This window comes from Manis pentadactyla, chromosome 3, assembly GCF_030020395.1.
Source record: "Manis pentadactyla isolate mManPen7 chromosome 3, mManPen7.hap1, whole genome shotgun sequence".
Classification (NCBI taxonomy): domain Eukaryota; kingdom Metazoa; phylum Chordata; class Mammalia; order Pholidota; family Manidae; genus Manis; species Manis pentadactyla.
Genome location: NC_080021.1, coordinates 178,386,188 through 178,404,491, shown reverse-complemented (window position 1 = coordinate 178,404,491; position 18,304 = coordinate 178,386,188). Strand labels below are relative to the sequence as shown.

Here is an 18,304-nt window from a genome sequence, read left to right as displayed (position 1 = left end):
AAAATAAGTAAACTTTTTTTTTTTAACTGGTAGAATAGATACCAATCTGTTAAGCCAAATTATTTCTGGGAAGGGAAATGAAGAAGACAACAAAGGGACACTTTAACCTCTATAGTTTCTATAGTTTCAATCTATCACAATAAGAATGTATTCATATGTTATTTGGTATTTAAAATATTTTTAAAGTAATAAAAAGCAATGAAAATATTTAAAGGAAATTCTCTCATAAAAGAGTAAATACCATGTTATAGTCTGCTAGCTGTCCTTGACACTCTTTGATTTCAACAGCTAAAGTCTCAGCTCTGCAAGCACAAAATAAATACATTCATAAACACATAAAACAGGCAGATGAACATTATCAACATTATGTATAACTATAAATTCAGTATTAAACTCCTCCTAAAGCATATTAAAGTTACTCATAATAAAATAGATCTTGCATATTTTAATGGCAAAATTACTCACCTCTTTTCATATGACAAATATACTGAATTCTCTTGATTATACATTTCTATTTCTTTCTGAAGTTTATTAATTTCTGTTGTAAGTTCATTTATTTTACTTCTAAGTGAAAAGAAATAAGAAAGTCAACAATACTTCTCATCCAGAAAAGGGGCTTCCTAATCAAATAAAACAAACTTTTCATAAATGTATAATATTATAGAAATGGATGTGTGAAATTTCACTTAAAAAAAAGAAAAAGAATTTAAGTGACTTATTTGATTAAGAATGTGGTATATCACAACTGATAATTAACTTACATAGATTCTCTAATCATTAGAGATGAAATAGGACCAGAATGGAAACCTGCTGAAACTGGTAGAATATACAGACAGAAGTAGATGACTAATTGCCACAGTCACAGCTCCTGCTACCTCTAGGACAGGGATTTCTCAAGAGTAGCAGAGTAGCACTACTGACATTTTAGTCATTGAATAATGCTTTGGTGGTGGGAAGGAACTGCAGGGTATTTAATGACACCATTGGTCAGGATACCAGTAGCATATCCCCCAAGTCCAGTTGTAATAACCAAAAATGTGCCTAAAAATTGCCAAATGTTCCCTGGGGGCAAAAATCACTGCCAGTTGAGAACCACCACTCTAGAATCAAATAATTATACAAGAAGCTGGAATTATTTTTGGGTGCAGAAGCACAGATCCTAGAGAAGCGAGGCAATGCAGTAGTGTAAAATAGCTCCATTTCCTTTCCCTCTTTTGATTAAAAAGCAGCTAGATATCAAGAGATACGATACAACTCATGGCCTCACTGTCTTTCTTACTGATGTTAATTAGCTTTAAGGATATATGAGGAAAACATGTACTTCTCTTTATTGCTTTCTAGGGGTTTGAGAATTAAAAGGATCCAGGTAAGTGAGAGACAATCAACAAGGACTAAGAAAGAAACAGAGCTTTTAGGACATGATGAAAGGATGGATTAAGTGGAATGGCAGCGAGAGAGAAAGCAGTTACAGATGATGAGCCAAGAAGAAAATAAAGTGGAATGGAAAAATGGAGACAGGATGGTAGGACATCTGAGCAGAGAAACAGGGAGGTAGAGAATGAGAGTTACTAATTTAGAGCTGCACACTTAGAGACACACAACAAAGTTTATGAATTAATTAAAATGGGGCCACATTTGCAGCAACTGACCAAATACATACTTATGTAAAGCTTTACCCTAATTAATATATTATAAATAAGTATATATATTTTCCCTGTCTTATTACACCTAACTAGTAACATTTTGATAGTATGAATTACATACTTCAGAATTAGTGAAAGAAGCATAAAAGATTACTATTAGATGAAAAACAGTCAACTTAAATATATAATTTCACATATATGCAAATACATAAACTTTTAAATCTCAGCCTAACTGTATTATCACATTTATTTTGCAGTATAGCCAAATTAACCAGAAATTATGTACAATAAAAAATTATTCTTAGAAATCAATAGACACCTAATTATCTTAATAAGTACTATAGTTAAAACTTCATGCAGAGAAAAAAATATGTTTATTTAACATACCGAAGAAGCCCAAGATAGTAAGATTTGTCTAAAATTTGCCTCTGGGGACCTAAAAAAAATTTTTAAATATTAGTGTTCAGTTTGAAAATTCCACTTAAATAGAAAATCCAAAGCACATCCATATTATACTCCACAATTCTCTGATAGTCCTCATGAATGCCCCAATAAATCAGATAATCAAGAAGAATCACTGAAGTGGAAAAGAAAACTAGTATCTAACATGGTGACATAATGGAAGATTGAATTAGACCATAAAGATGAGAGTAGAGGTAGGGCTGTTAAGACAGCAGACAGTAGAGTCTACAGTAGTCAGGTTGACTGAATGGAAACTGGGTCTAAAGGAGTCCAGAACAGGGCTGTCCCTAGAGAACTTTCTGCAACAATGGAAATATTCTATTTCAGGACTGTCCAATAAAGTAGCTATATGGGACTTTTAAAATGAAATGTGCTGGTGCTACTGATGAATTGAATTATTTCACTTAATTTTAATTAGATTTAAATAGCTGCATTGGCTATCATAAGAGTGCAGATTTAGAATATGAATTTCTCAATGTGACCAAAAGATTATGATTTTTCATAATTTGTCTCAGAGATTTTTTTTAGAAACTTACATTTATGTCAGTGGAACTAAGAAAGTATTCCTAGGTTAAATGTCCCAAATAGTGAAGAGATGAAGTACCTGCAAGGTGTGATAGGTAAGGCTAGGGAGTATCAACTGTGAGGTCAATGCTCAGAAGAGGGAGAGAATGTCTTATTATATTGAGAAAAGAAATAGAACATCAGAGCAGGTAAGAACAAAAGTCACAGCAAATAGTGGTAGGTGCACAGTGGTAACACTCATCTCTTTCATGTAAGTCTTTGAGGTATATTGGTATTAGCTATCTTAAGTGATACTGGTTGTGTTCTGAAGGAGAAATTAATACAGTAAGAAATATTTGATGAATTCTCTGTAGAATTTCAGTATGTTTCTACCTTTGATATTTCTAGAAATATTTGATGAATTCTCTATAGAATTTCAGTATGTTTCCACCCTTGATGTTTCTTAATAATATTAAACATATAAACATTTCCATGAAAACACTTTTAAAGACTAAGTAACTATATAACTTTGACTCATTTTTTTCATAGTATTGATTATTAGTTATTAAGCAAGCATTTCTAAATAATCAACTGGCTTTTAATATTTAGTAAGCTAAGTGGTAGGAAGTTTAAGTCTTCTGAAAAAAAGTAGTATGATATCTCATAATTTTGTACTAAAGAATATTTTAACCTCTAATAAGTCAGTCACAGATACAGAAAACAAAAAAACTTACTATAGAACAGCTCACCATGCTTTAATTTATATATATTGAAGACCAATTTTTTGAGTAATATATAATGTATTGTTATGCCTTTCTTAACACATACAGGGAGACTGATGAGAGATGCAGTACAAATCTATGTGTTAGCCTCATTTCCTAGATAAGCATTTTAATAGAGTATTAATTATTAGAAGTAACAGCTCTTGACTCACTTCTCAAACATAAACATATCTTAATAGTGTCATTTTGATATGGAAACAAAGTATTTTAGAATATTTCTATGTATTACTAAAAATCTAATTTTCATTCCTGAGCTTTACTCCAAATTATTTCAAATTTCTTCAAGTTATGTCAAAACTCGATGTTCAGAAAAATGAAGATCAAAATAGTTCATATCTGTATATAGCGCTCTAGTTCACAACGTAGTTTCCTATTCATTCTCTTATTTCACCCTCACAACAATTTTGTTAATCAAATAAGACTTGAGTAAAACACAGCTTCTTTCACTCTGTAATTCTCATACTATAATATGGTACTGTAATACTTCTTATAAAAAATATACTCATCTTCTTAAAATAGATACCTTTCATTCCTGTTTTCATTCCACTCAAACCTTGTTGTGTTACAGGACGATCCGCAACTTTGACTTGAGAAGACAGAATTCCTGCCCCTATGGGTCCACCACGCGAACTTGGTCTTGCTGTTCCAGGGGGCATCTAAGTGACAAGCAAGATTTCAGTTTTAGTAAATTAGAAAAACACTGTATCTCTACTATTGTTAAGACTGCAAAAATAATATTTAAAAAATTAAAATTTTATATAATTTGTACAATATTCCTCATATTTTTGGAATGTCTACAATATGAAATGTTACTAAATAAAATTCCTTTACATTGAAAATCATGACAGTATTAAATAAACCATTCTTTAAAACTTAAAATTCTATATGTAGACATTATTTAAAACCCCCAAACTGGGAAGGAGAAATATGTCCACATATTTATGCTTATTTAGTAAACAGGATTATAATTAATAAAGGAAATACAGTTTTTCCTAAATTTTCTAAGTGTTTATCTTCCTTTCTCTCTCTTCTTCCCCATCCCCATCTGCCAAAGAGTAAATACATACTAGAAATTTAGATAGGGGTTGGATATAGCCATTGTCATTCACTTTATTTTTATTTCTTTTAGCTAGTAGTCTCTAATCCTATCAGCTAACATAGTTCTTAATGATTCTGAGAATTACTTGGTAATTATTTTAAGTTTGGGGACCAGAAACAGTACACATTCCAGAGAATACCTTGGACACAGGAACACTCTAAACTACAAACTCAAATGAAATGAGTTCAGAGGTTATCCTGATTGATCTTTGGGAGAGAATGCTAAATCTCCTCTGGGTAAACCTGAATAATATCTTCTTTGACTCTATGTGAACATAATTATGACAGCTTCTCAAATAACTAGGCTACTCTTTTGAAAATTTATGAGACAAAAGTACAGAAAAAGTGTAAGTATAAAGTACACTAATTAAAAAGAATGAAGTAGATATATATGTAGTCACATGGAAATGCATTTACAACATATTATTGGAAGTAAAGGACATGATAAATAAGAACATATATAGTATTACCCTCACTTTGAAAAACACTAAAACCACACAATTTTATATGTGTGTGTTTCCAAATGGTTGGAAAAATCCTGAAAGGATACATGTCCCACTGTTGACAATGGTTATACCTGGGGTAGAAGGAGGGAGCTCTAACATTTTTCCTTTGTATGTTTCTTAATGAGTATTACTATTTTTAAAACTATAAACAGTAAATAGGTAAAGCATCTGTCAAATAGTAGGTGGCCTTTTATATTTAGTTAACAAGTATAAATTCTTATTAGAATAATAGAAAAAGACATGTAGCTCAGTATCATATATAAGAATTCAGAAAAATCACTTCAGTTTAAGTTGATGATATTGATAAATTATCTGATACTACAGAAATACCTGAAAACTTTAAGAAAACCTGACTTTAACAACACTATTCCCTCCAAAAACTGCGCTCTTACTATGAAATAACATAGGACCTAGCATTATCTCTAGTTTGTATTTAGCCTACTGTCTAGGCTTGAGTACCTCATATGTACTTTATGAGGTAGTCAAAACCATCTGTTGTGAGCATCAGAGAAACTACTATTAATATTTTGGTGTATTCATTTCTTTGTGTGTACACATAAATGTTCTTATGTTAAATTGATACCACACTGCTTTTTTATTTAATATTGTACTTTGAAGATACATTATTTCCTCAAATATTCTTTAAAAATAATTTTTAATGGCTACCTAATAGTCTATTACAGGGATATAAATATCATAATTTAAGATTTACCTATTGTAAGGTCATCTAGGTTGCCTTCAAATTTTCACTATTATAATGACAAACTAATAATTATCTAGATACTATTCTGCTTAGAATTATCAGTTTATAAACTTTATCCAGATTTTTTCTAATGTGGTATGTTTTCCTTGTTGATTCACTGATTTATGACACTACCTTACATTGAGCTCTTAACACTGACTAGAGTTTTTTTCTAGGCTGCTATGGCAACCAGAACATTGTTTTACATATAATTTATATTTTTATATTAAAGCATGATACTTTTTTTTATTTTTGGTTTCTTGTTATTTTAGATGAACTTAAAGTCGTTTTATTCCTCCCATCCCCCGAAAAAGAAATCTCATGAAACTGACTGGACATAGGGTTTATAGCCTTAATACATAAAGAACTCTTATAAATTAGTAAGGTTTGCTTTTTCATTTAAAGATTCTGAACTTTATGTATGACATATATGTTAGAAAATTTTTTTACCACTCTGTCATTTTTAACTTTTTTATTGTTTTCGATTTTTGTATTCAAATATATAAAAATAAAAATACTTTCCTTTTCAGTATAGTCAGTATTTCTGTCATTTTAACAAGGGCCTTAGCCTACAATGAGTTTAAATGAAATACTTGCTATATTTTCTTCTAGTACATTTAGTTTCATTTTTTAAATATAAAGTTTTCTAAAACATCTAGAATTCTGTGTGAAGGAGGGATCAATTTTTTTTTTAAAAAAATGGTTGCCAGTTATTTGAATGCAATACTGAATATTCCATGCTTTTCCAACTAATTTGAAATGCCACCATAATCATTAATTAAATTTTTACATGTGTCTGATTCTGTTTCTGGTCTATTCCATTTTATTTGATTCTGGCACCAATACACTATACTACCTGAATCACTGTAGCTTTAAAATAAATGTGATTATCAGCAAAAGCAGGCATCTTCTCTCAACAGTGTCTTTTAGACATTTCCCACATTTTACTTATATATGATTTTCAAAAAGCAAGCATATATAATACTATGCTTATAGAATAAAGAAAGAACAAAGAAGAAGCTCTTATTATAGAAAGGCCTTCAAACTTCTACCAGGATATATGCACAAGAATTCAGTAGATACGTTTTAAACTTACTCCAGTTGCCACTCGAGTATTTCCTGATAGGGGTCGTATTCCAGAAGGAGGCCTTCCCATCAACCCAATTCCACCTCGTGAAACAGGGCGAGCTGCTGAAGGTTTGTGATTACTTGCCATTGTTTTATCACTTTAACCACTGTTTGGAAACAAGGAATAGTTCAGTTATCCTTTGGTACTTTCTATAGCAAGACAGCAGTGATCCAGGCATCCTATCTTCAAACATCCAATCCATGATGACTTTTCTCGGGAACTGCCATTCCAGGTACTACTACAAGACTAAGCTTGATTTAATTTTATTCAAATTTGATGCTACAGTTTCATTTAAAACCATGGAATTATTTACTACAACATGTCTTCTTCATTTCCCTATTATCTTATCAAAATGCAAACCCCTCTGAGTTATCTCTCCTGTAATCTCACTCCACATACTATAGTTTAAAGTTTTTTCTTAGCAGGCCTATCCAGCATCTTTCTTCTTACCCAATCTTTTCTCTGTGCTTTTTGGCCTATGACTAACTCTCTTATAATCCCAGTCCTGTTATCAAATACTTCCTTTTACACACTTCAACAGAATCCTGGCTTCCCCTGAAACACTTTCAATAGTGAAGGCTGTTTTAGCTTCCTGTTCCACAGTTCCAAAGCAAAGAAGGAGCGTTCAGCACTCTCCTTGCTCCCCAATGCCAACACTTAAAGCATTACTCTCCCAAGTTTTTTTTTTTTTTTAAAAAAAGGATTCTCTTCCTTATAGCCTTGGATCTTTTCTGACTGCCATTATTTATGAACCTCCGGATCTCTCCTAATTCCCTTCCTTGAGCAAGGGAAACAAAAGCAAAAATGAAGTCTTTTGTACCTTGTTCACAGTCTCTCTACTCCAGTCCCAACAACATCCTGCATGACTTCCATATGGATAATGGATTCAATACCTACCATTCTAGCTTCACAGTTCCCTAACCTAAATTTCAGTAACCATCAACTCCATTTCAGTCATTCAGATCTGTGGCCAGACCTGGAGCTTATCATTTGCAATTTTTCATCTCAAATATCTTAATTGAAATACTTTACCCTCTAACCTTAATCTCCTCTCCTTCTATCCCTGTCTCATCTTCAGCCTCACCACACCTCCCTTTACACTACTTCCTTAATTAACTCACTCTCTCCCAGTTTATCAGTCTCCTCCTTTACTCATCAGAATATAATATTTAACTCTCAACAAAGTCAGTATAGAGGGCAAGTACCTCAACATAATAAAGGCAATATATATGACAAACCCACAGCCAACATCATACTTAACAGCGAGAAGCTGAAAGCCTTTCCTTTAAGATCGGGAACAAGACAAGGATGCCCACTCTCCCCACTTTTATTCAACATAGTTCTGGAGGTCCTCGCCATGGCAATTAGACAATGCAAAGAAAAAAAGGCATCAAGACTGGTAAGGAAGAAGTTAAACTGTCACTGTTTGCAGATGACATGACATTGTACATGAAAAAACCTAAAGAATTCACCCAAAAACCACTAGATCTAATATCTGAATTCAGCAAATTAAGACACAGAAATCTGTTGCATTCCTACACACTAACAATGAACAGGCAGAAAGAGAAATCAGGAAAACAATTCCATTCACAATTGCATCAAAGAGAATAAAATACCTAGGAATAAACCTAACCAAGGAAGTGAAAGACCTATACCCTGAAAACTAAAAGACACTTATGAGAGAAATTAAAGAAGATACCAATAAATGGAAACACACCCCATGCTTATGAATAGGAAGACTTAGTATTGTTAAAATCAACATCCTGCCTAAAGCAATCTACAAATTCAATGCTATTCCTATTAAAATACTGACAACATTCTTCAGTGAACTGGAGCAAATCATTCTAAAATTCATATGGAACCACAAAGGACCCTGAATAGCCAAAGCAATCCTGAGAAGGAAGAATAAAGCTGGGGGGAATACACACCCCAACTTCAAGCTCTACTACAAAGCCACAGTACCAAGACAGTTTGGTACTGGCACAAGAAAAGAACAATAGACCAATGGAACAGACTAGAGAGCCCAAATACAAACCCAACAATATATGGTCAATGAATATACGATAAAGGAGCTATAGACACACAATGGGGAAATGACAGCCTCTTCAACAACAGGTGTTGGCAAAACTGGACGGTTACATGTAAGAGAATGAAACTGGATTATTGTTCAACCCCATATACAAAAGTAAACTAAAAATGTATCAAAGACCTGATTGTAAGTCATGAAACTATAAAACTCCTAGAAGACGACATAAGCAAAAACCTCCTGAATATATACATTAGCAACTTCTTCCTGAATGCATCTCCTTGAGCAAATGAAAAAAAAGCAAAAATGAGCACATGGGACTACATCAAACTAAAAAGCTTCTGTACAGCAAAGGACACCATGAACAGAACAAAAGGGCATCAAAAGTATAGGAGAATATATTTGTAAATGACATATCCGACAAGGGGTTAACATCCAAAATATATAAAGAACTCACATGCCTCAACACCCAAAAAGCAAATAATCCTATTAAAAAATGGGTGGAGGATATGAAGAGATAATTCTCCAAAGAAGAAATTCAGATGGCCAACAGACACATGAAAAGATGCTCCGCAACACTAATCATCAAGGAAATGCAAATTAAAACCACAATGAGATATCATCTCACACCAGTTAGGATGGCCAGCATTGAAAAGACTAAGAACAACAAATGCTGGCGAGGATACGGAGAAAGGGGGACGCTCCTGCACTGCTGGCAGGAATGTAAGCTAGTTCAACCATTGTGGAAAGCAATATGGAGGTTCCTCAAAAAACTAAAAATAGAAATACCATTTGATCCAGGAATCCCACTCCTAGGAATTTACCCAAAGAATACAAGTTCTCAGATTCAAAAAGACATATGCACCCCTATGTTTATCACAGCACTATTTACAGTAGCCATGATATGGAAGCAACCTAAGTGTCAATCATAGATGAATGGATAAAGAAGAAGTGGTACATATACACAATGGAATACTATTCAGCCATAAGAAACAAATCCTACCATTTGAACAACGTGGATGGAGCTGGAGGATATTATGCTCAGTGAAATAAGCCATGTGGAGAAAGACAAGTGCCAAATGATTTCCCTCATTTTTGGAGTATAACAGTAAAGCAAACCTGAAGGAACAAAACAGTAGCGGACTCACAGACTCCAAGAAGGGAATAGCAGTTACCAAAGGGGAGGAGTGTGGGAGGGCAGGTGGGGAGGGTGGGAGAAGGGGATGGAAGGGTATTATGTTTAGTACACATGGTGTGGGGGCTGTCACGGGGAAGACAGTATAGCACAGAGAAGGCAAATAGTTAATCTGTAGCATCTTACTACTGATGGACAGTGACTGCAATGGGGTACGGGTGGGGACTTCACAATATGGGTGAATGTAGTAACTACATTGTTTTTCATGTGAAATATTCATAATAGTGTATGTCAATAATACCTTAATAAAAATATTTTTAAAAATAATAATAAATAAATAAATAGACATAATATTTAAAGTTTTGGTAATTTAGAATAGCATTTTTCAAATTGTAGGTCATGACCTATTAGAGGGTTGTGAAAAGAATTTGGCAGGTTCTGAACCAATATGCTTTGAGGATGACATAACAGAAAATATAAGAGAGTTCACTGCACATAGCAAAGTATCGTTTCATTAAATTTACGCTTCAGTTATCTTCATACAAATTTACAGATATGTGTGTATTGGCCTGTAATGCAAAATGTATGTCCTATTTAGGTCATGTTCAGAAGAGTTTTAAAAATACTGAACTAGAGACAGTTTGGTGAAAAGTGTTCAAGACTGACTTCACTGATGTCAATACATGCACACACAGAAGAGGAGAAACTAGCAGATTGAAGATGAAGACCCGAAGGTAACAGCAAAACCAGAGATGTCAGAGATGCCAAGAGAAGTCATTTACTGCTGGGAATTCAAGTAAGATGAACATTGAAATGTCCAATGGAATCCCCATTGAAGAAGTCATTAATGACTTTGGTAAGGGCAGTTTCAAGGACACCTTTCTTTCCTTTTCTACATTGAACTACTGCCTCATGAGCATCATCAACAAATTAATACCCTTAAATTCATTTGGGAAAATCAGAAACCCTTTATACTCAACCTGGACTGCTGAACATTGCTGGTGGAAATTCCAATTCTTAACCACTTTTCTACCTAGCCTCTGTTCCTCCCCCTCTCAGCAGATGACTTAATTTCCCACTAATCTGAGAAAATCACAACTAGAATCCATCACATTTGGAGCATACAAACTTATCCATATTCACCATGCCATGCATTCTCAATTGCCATCTCTTCTTTTATTCAATATCAGTCTCTATTCTGATTTATCCTCTTGATTCCATCTTGTCTGGAACATTAGCCTCCCTCTACTTGCCCCCACTTTCCATCTCCTTTGGGGCATTATCTTATTCTTGCCTGTATCTTTCAACTTCCTTCTTTCTTTGAGTCTGTTAATATGGTCAGTTCTTTCCTAACCATAAAAACTAATTTCTTGATCCAGAAACCACCTTTAACTTTGTCCCATATATCCTTTTCCTATACAGCCAAACTCTGAATAGCTTATATCCACAATTCTCTACTTTTTCAATTTCTACCATCTCCTGGACTCCTACATTGAAATGTCCCCTGCCAATACAGCTGGGAATTTAAACGTCGTCTCTCCATTACTGGTATCTACTCCTACATGAAACTGTATCCATGACACTCCCCTCTTCTGGTTCTCCTTTTTCAGTTTCCTTCATTTATTCTACTTGCCCTTACTAGCAGCACTCAAGATACCATCCACAATCTATTTTTGTTTTTTCTCTTTAAGCTTTTTTGAGCCACCTCATCTACACTCAGGGTTTTAACAATAAGCTGATGATTCACAAATTTGTATCCCCAGCCCTGACCTCTCACAGTCTGAGGTGGTTATACCCAAATAATTACTTGATATTTCCACTCAGATGTCCCATGGATATTTCAAAATAAATATACATAAATGTAAGCTCACTGCCATCTCCCCAAAGTTTGCTTTTCCTCTGGGTACCACCTCCTAGTCACATAAATCAAAAGCCTAGTCTTTGATTTCTCCCTCACCCTCATTTCCCATAACTAATCACATAGCCCTACAGATTTTATTCCTAAATGTTTAATGTGTACCTTCCTCTCTATTTCCATAGCACTGTTCACTGCCTCACGGACTCATTGGATTATACTGGCCTCCTAACTAGTCCCCTTGCCTAACACACATCTTGCCTGTTATATTCCCTATGAACCTTCCACAACAAGTTCATAACCACCCCCACTTTCTCCAATTTGAGTTTACAGGCCTGTCCTATATGCTACCATGCATCCGTGCATACCTCTATCCCAGTACCTATTACAACAACTGAAATGATCTGCTTGAGTATTTCTGTCCCTTGAGGGCAAGAGTTGGATCTTATTCTGTATATCCCCAGCATCTATTTCAGTGCCAGACAAAAACTCTGTTCTCTTTCGAGTCTTCTAAATTTCTTCCCACATGAAGGCATTTCCAATTATAAAAATTCATGAAATTATTAAAAACCAAATAAATCATTCCTTGAACTAAAATGGTTTTTCAGTTTTTATAGCCCATACCCAGAGCTTCTCTGCCTTTCCTTAGCATCACTCATGATCAGCATCTCTTGGATTGCTTTTCTTCTATCTTTCATTCTTTTCTTTAACTCCAACTATGCCAAAGATTCATGGATCAGTGTCTCCAGTTCTGTCTTTTAAACTGGGCACCAATTCTCCATTTTCAACTGTTTACTGGAAATTCCTATTTAGATATCCCATTATCACTTCCTATTAAATATGTTCACACCAAATTTACAATCTTCCAATTTCAACTAGCTCTGTGATTCTATTTTCCAGCTGTTTCTAACTGTGCAAACTAACAGAATTATTACTATTGATTATTATTATTGGAAATGGAAAAAGGAGTTTCATGAAATGACTTTTGAAAGGCACACAAGATCTATGATGAAAATGGGTCCCTCCCAAAGAAAGTTCATACAATAAACCTTTGTTTCCAGCTTAATTAGTCAATGTTAAACTAGCTTTCTCGATAATTTTAAGAAAATATACAATATATATAATTTCCACTTAAACTGTCTTTGCCTGCTTTACTACCGGAGGGGGGAAAGCTTAGCATTAGATCAGTCTCGGGGTGAAATAAATGTGAGTGGCACTTGTAACAAATATGCGACTAACTCCAGAGGTATTGACACAATCTCTTGGGTTAGTCATACAATCATAGAGGCAGCATGGCCTCTGGTTCCAGAAAGATTAGGGATGCAGCCTTTAGCTCTGACAATTACCAGCCATATAATCCCCTCTGGATGTGTTTCATCAATGAAACGCAAATGCCGCAATCTTGCAGAACTGTTAGGAAGATCACAGATAATTTCTATAAAATACTTGGCTTCTAATTATTACTATTATTATCCTCCCTCAACAAACCATTTTTACACATATGAAGAGGAAAAGTTGATAAATCCCTTCCGCTACCACAAGACAGAAATCTATTTTTCCTTTGAGTAAAATCCCTCAGCCCGGACTGAATTTTCTTTGGGGCTCTTGGATCCTTCCCTCTGTTTATCGCCTTGGCAAGTCTCCTCATGTACCAAGGAGGTTTCTCCTCACGCTTCGCCAGACTAGAGTTGGGACTTCCCTGGTCTAGCGACAGGCCTGATTACAGCTAAGAGATGGAGAGTTTGCATTTGTTTTTTCAGAGCGGATTAGCATCTCCAAGGATAGAAAACCGACTCGGGAGGGAGGAGGGATGGACAGATGGGACCTGGGATTTCTCACCTCCGCTGCCGCGCGGAAGGAGGTTAAGTGGCACCGCACAGGGGTACTCGAATTTCTTTCCGAAGCCGTCACCACCGCGGAGCTCACAAGGCAACCCCGCGTAGCCTCCAGTTTGCTCCTTCACGACTCCCTGCTATCCCCCACGGAGTTTTCTCTCAGTAGTAACCACTAGAGGCAGCGCGCCGCCTCGTATCCCGGCAACAGGGGCGGGACAGGGAGAAGTTCTTCCTCCTAATTGGCCAATCCCAGGCCTCACTTCCTGTAGGCTTCGTACCTACAAACGAAGCAAGAATGAAGTGTTCTCGCGGTATTTGATAGCTAACTTTGGTTTTTCCCTTGCATGAGTATTTTTGTGGAAGGAATGGAAAATAGTGAGTTGGCTAGAAAAGAATATTTGGAAAACTTCTGTTTTATTTATTATCAGTGTAGCCTTTCTGATTGTTTGCCTCACCCGAACTCACTCCTAGCGAGTTTTTTTATATTGCTGTGTAACTTCACATCTGCTAGAGTGTGACTTTTTAATAAAATTTTTTATTATGTGTTAGTCAGCATTGTACATTCTTCACATCTAATCAGTGGTAGTTTCACTTCCAGTTAAGAATGGGCAACGTACATAAAACAACGGAAGTATGGATGTGATTCTGAAAACCATCTCTTTCTCCTTTCATGGGAACTTCATATCTTTAAGCTTCCTTTCAGAGTTCGACTTTGTGAGGACGGCTGAATTAAACGGAAAGTGGTCTTAAAACTATTTTAAAATAAGTGTTTAAAAATAACTACTTCATTTCAAATCCGACCTCTCTAATAAAATTGCAGTTTGTTTTCTTCAGTCTTCCTGTAGACAGAGCTTACATGTGATTGCAGCTATAATCCTAACATACATACATAACGGACTTCTAACATTTTCACATTATTTCCAACTTGCATACATTATTTATATACAGTTTATTCCCTTATATTCCTGCCTTAAAGTAGTTCAAATTCTAGGCAATAAAAAAATGAAATACAATCTATCATGTGTCTTGAGTTTCCACTTAGAATTTGTAAAGGTTCAATTTTCAGGTAATTATCCCAATTGAGACCAACATATCTGTAGTGGCCACTTGTTATCCTTTTGGTCACTGTGGTGAAGGGTGATAAAATTTGCAAAGCCAAACTATGCCACTTATTTTGAGCTTAAGGCTTTCTCTACCATTTCACTGTTTGCCTAAAGCAGGACAGAAATTTTCAAAGCTGTGCCTCCTCGACTCTCTTGTCAGAAAGAACAACTTAATTATCAGACAACTTTAGAGCCTTTACCAGCCTGAAGAGGACACCGGAAAAATATACACAACAAACTTCACTAACCAGTCTGTATCTACCGCAAGTTTCCCATGTATTTACCTTCACATAATTTGCTGCCTCTAAAGACTTAAGCTGTTTTTGTTTCTTCCATAATAATTTGTTTATATACTGTACAAACCCAAGCTCGTCACCTCTTTTGAGTACTCATCCCTGAGTTTTTCTCTTGTATACACAAGATCTGCGTGTATATAAAATTTTCTATTATTAATCTTTTGTTACAAAGCCCCAGCAGAAAACCTGTAAGGGTATGAAGAAATTTCCTTCCCTACAACCTCTAGACGCTCAACCAGTCCTTTCGTTGTCTCAGAAGCTACTGACGTTATCGAGATTTCTCCCTCGGTTCCTTTGTATGAGAGGGGGACCCAACATTTGTCACGTGTATACACACAGAGAGTTACGACAAACTTTTTGCTTTAAATGATTCCTCAACAAAATATTACAATATTTTTAAAGTACCAGGAACTCAGTTTAGTCTTCACAGGATTTAAGGCGACTGTATACAATTTGGCCCCAGGAGCTCTCGTTTTCATTAAAAAAAAGTTTAGTTTGTCAAAAATCTCAGGAGACTACGCAGAGATTTGAAGAAATCGGGGTAAAGCAGCCCGATCAGGACAGTCTGCACAGTATCTCTCAACCACAAGACAGCAAGCAGCCTTACGTCCCAAGATTTAAAATATCCTGATTCAGCGTGACTGTGGCTCACGCCCCACTGGCGTGCGGGATTGTGGGATTTGTAGTCCTGGACCCAATCGCTTATGAAACAGTTCGGCCAGGGCTGGGAAAGGACCGCGGCTTGGAAGGGACTCGAACTGGGGTTCCCGAGCAGAAGGACCCGGCGTGGTATCTCCTTCTCCGCCGCCTGTCCAGAGAGCAGGAGAGAAGCGAGTCTGAGATTCGCGTCGCCCTCAGCCGTCGGGACGCACACACTATGCGTCATGGCGGGCTGAGGCCGATGATGACTTCCGGTGTGCATGTCAGGGTTGCTGTGTCACTCGGCCCGTTCGGCGCTCCTCTTCTCCGTCACCCTTCCGCACCGGCTCTCAGGCTCTTCCGGTCTTCAGCTGCCCCTTACCTGCAGCCCCCCTCTCCCTCTGCGCGCCGGCGCACGCCCGGCCTTCCCCGCGAGCCGATCTCGCGCGGTGCCCGGATCCCGGGCGCCGGACAGACTAGGGCCATGGCGAGTGGTGTCGCCAGGTACCGGCTGAGCTGCTCGCTCCCGGGCCACGAATTGGACGTGCGGGGCCTGGTGTGCAGCCTCTATCCTGCGGGAGCCTTTGTGTCGGTGTCCCGAGACCGCACTACTCGCCTCTGGGTCCCAGACAGGTGAGCTGCGAGTCCGACTAGACCCCGCCCAGGCTGTGTTGCAAGCTTTCTAACTGTGAGAAGAATGACCCTTTCCTGCACTGTCCTGCCTCCTCTCTTTTTTTCCGGCCTGACCTCGGGTCAGAGCGTTCCTCCAATTCTAAGAACACTGGCAGTCTGGTCTCACAGTGTAAGAAACCGGTGAGATTTAAGTAGACAGAGCATCGATTGGGGAACAGAGACCTACTTTCTTGCCCTAACTGACCACTAACGAGTGGGTGACCTTGGACGAACCTCCTACCTTTTGGGACTTAAGTTTTTAGACGATTATTTCCCATATTTCTCTAAGATTTGAAAATTTATTGACGCCAGGTGCACCCTCCTCCTAAATGAGGCAGTGTGAAAGCGCGTAATTGAAGTAAGTCCTTTTTTTCATAGAATTTGCTCAGTTTAAGTCTTCCCTTAAATTTCCTTTTTCATGCATTGCTGGAAGTTACATTGGCTCCTCTCGTTGTGTAAATCAGAGGTTCTTAATCTGGGATCTGACAAGCTTGAGTGGAGGGCATGAAACCCCTCAAATGTATGGATATGTGGGGATGTGCCGTTTTCTTGAGAGAAAGTTCATCGCCTTAAAAAAGATTGCCTGAGAGAATAACCAAAAAAGAATACAGAACAAACTGTTAAGTTTCAAGTTAAAAGGTTCAGCCCTGATTTGGCCTGTTGTAACAAGAAATTTACAGTCTGGAATACAGATTTCAGTTCAGAAAGAAAAATTGAAGTGCGTTGCTTTATGTATTGTTTCCCATTAGTAGAGGTTTGTTTCACCCAGAGTTTGGTTAACCAACCATAAATTAAGATGTTAAGTATTTAGTGAGTGTCTCCTATTTGATTGTGATCCTGAAGAAGAATAAGAGGACAGACAAGTTTTCTGTGTTTATAGAGCGTTCTTACAGTCTGGGAGTGAAGTTGGATCAGAAAACAAGCATATAGATAATTACACATTGGCATGTGTACTACGATAAAAACAAATACAGAACTGAGTGGAGAGAGAAGTTAAAGGAAGCCTCCCCTTTTCTGAGAAAGGTCTTTTGTTTGTTTTAAAGTTGGCATCAAGAAGGAGCTGTTCTTGGGAGCAAGAAATGAGGAGAGTTGAACTGGAACAGCACTGTGGGCCGTAGTAGCAGGAGCAAAGACAGAGGTCCAGGATTGAGGGGGAAATTCCCCGTGTGCAGGAGGGAATGAGCTGTGAGGTGAGGGCCGGTCTTAAAGTTTGGCAGGAGCCAGGTCATGCCCAGGTAGAAGGTCTGAGGAAAGGAGATGGTAGGTAGAAGCCTTCAAGGAGTTTCAAGCAGGGAGCAGTGTAATTTGCTTTACCTGTTGAGAAGTTTCTACTAGCCACTGGTGAAGAATGGATTAGAAAGGGATAAATGTCGAAGTAGATCTGTTTGGAGGCTTTTGCACCCTTATTGAATTGGATGAGATGTCTTCTAAAGGTCTATTTTAATAATAAGAGTCTGCAATATTCCAAACTGTTTAGGGTAACACTAAAGCATAACTTTTTGTGTGTTTGGGTACAATTCCTAATTAAGCATGTACCTTTAAAATTGAGTTCAGTGAAAACATATGCCTGGTAGGATATAAATATTGAAGTAAGGAGTATCTATAGGATACCTGTTGTAATAGTTGAATCCTGTCATTACATGTAGACATGTTTTGTAGGCCTGTGCTTAATTGACAAGGGTATCTATCACTGGAGTAGCTGCGTTACCAGGAGATGGGGAACTTTCTCAAGCTGAAATCATTCTCCATTTGAAAATGGGTTCTTGTCATGTAACTTGGTTTTTGGTTTTGTTTCTCGAAATTCATTCATGTAATTATTCGGCTAACACTGATGGAGAGCCTGCATTGTGCTGGCCCAGGGCTAGATAATGGGTGAT

The 18,304-nt window shown here is 36.9% G+C and overlaps 2 protein-coding genes across 3 annotated transcripts in view; one reads left to right on the top strand and one right to left on the bottom strand.

Moving 5' to 3' along the window:
* The window catches only part of IFT74 (intraflagellar transport 74), a 91,176-nt gene extending 77,263 nt beyond the window's left edge, over positions 1 to 13,913 (bottom strand). Inside the window, exons 1-6 of the mRNA XM_036898098.2 lie at positions 13,722 to 13,913; positions 6,834 to 6,972; positions 3,915 to 4,047; positions 2,031 to 2,079; positions 466 to 564; positions 242 to 302 (exon numbers count right to left, since the gene is read on the bottom strand). Of these exons, the coding sequence (XP_036753993.2) occupies positions 242 to 302; positions 466 to 564; positions 2,031 to 2,079; positions 3,915 to 4,047; positions 6,834 to 6,953 (462 nt within the window). The 5' untranslated portion in view covers positions 6,954 to 6,972; positions 13,722 to 13,913. The remainder of the gene's footprint in view (positions 1 to 241; positions 303 to 465; positions 565 to 2,030; positions 2,080 to 3,914; positions 4,048 to 6,833; positions 6,973 to 13,721) is intronic.
* A 1,492-nt stretch (positions 13,914 to 15,405) lies between these two features.
* PLAA (phospholipase A2 activating protein) overlaps positions 15,406 to 18,304 on the top strand; it is a 41,638-nt gene continuing 38,739 nt past the window's right edge. Inside the window, exon 1 of one of the 2 annotated variants that reach the window (XM_057498741.1) lies at positions 15,406 to 16,388. In XM_057498741.1, the coding sequence (XP_057354724.1) occupies positions 15,994 to 16,388 (395 nt within the window). In that variant the 5' untranslated portion in view covers positions 15,406 to 15,993. The remainder of the gene's footprint in view (positions 16,389 to 18,304) is intronic. The other variant, XM_036898095.2, reaches the window with a different exon arrangement.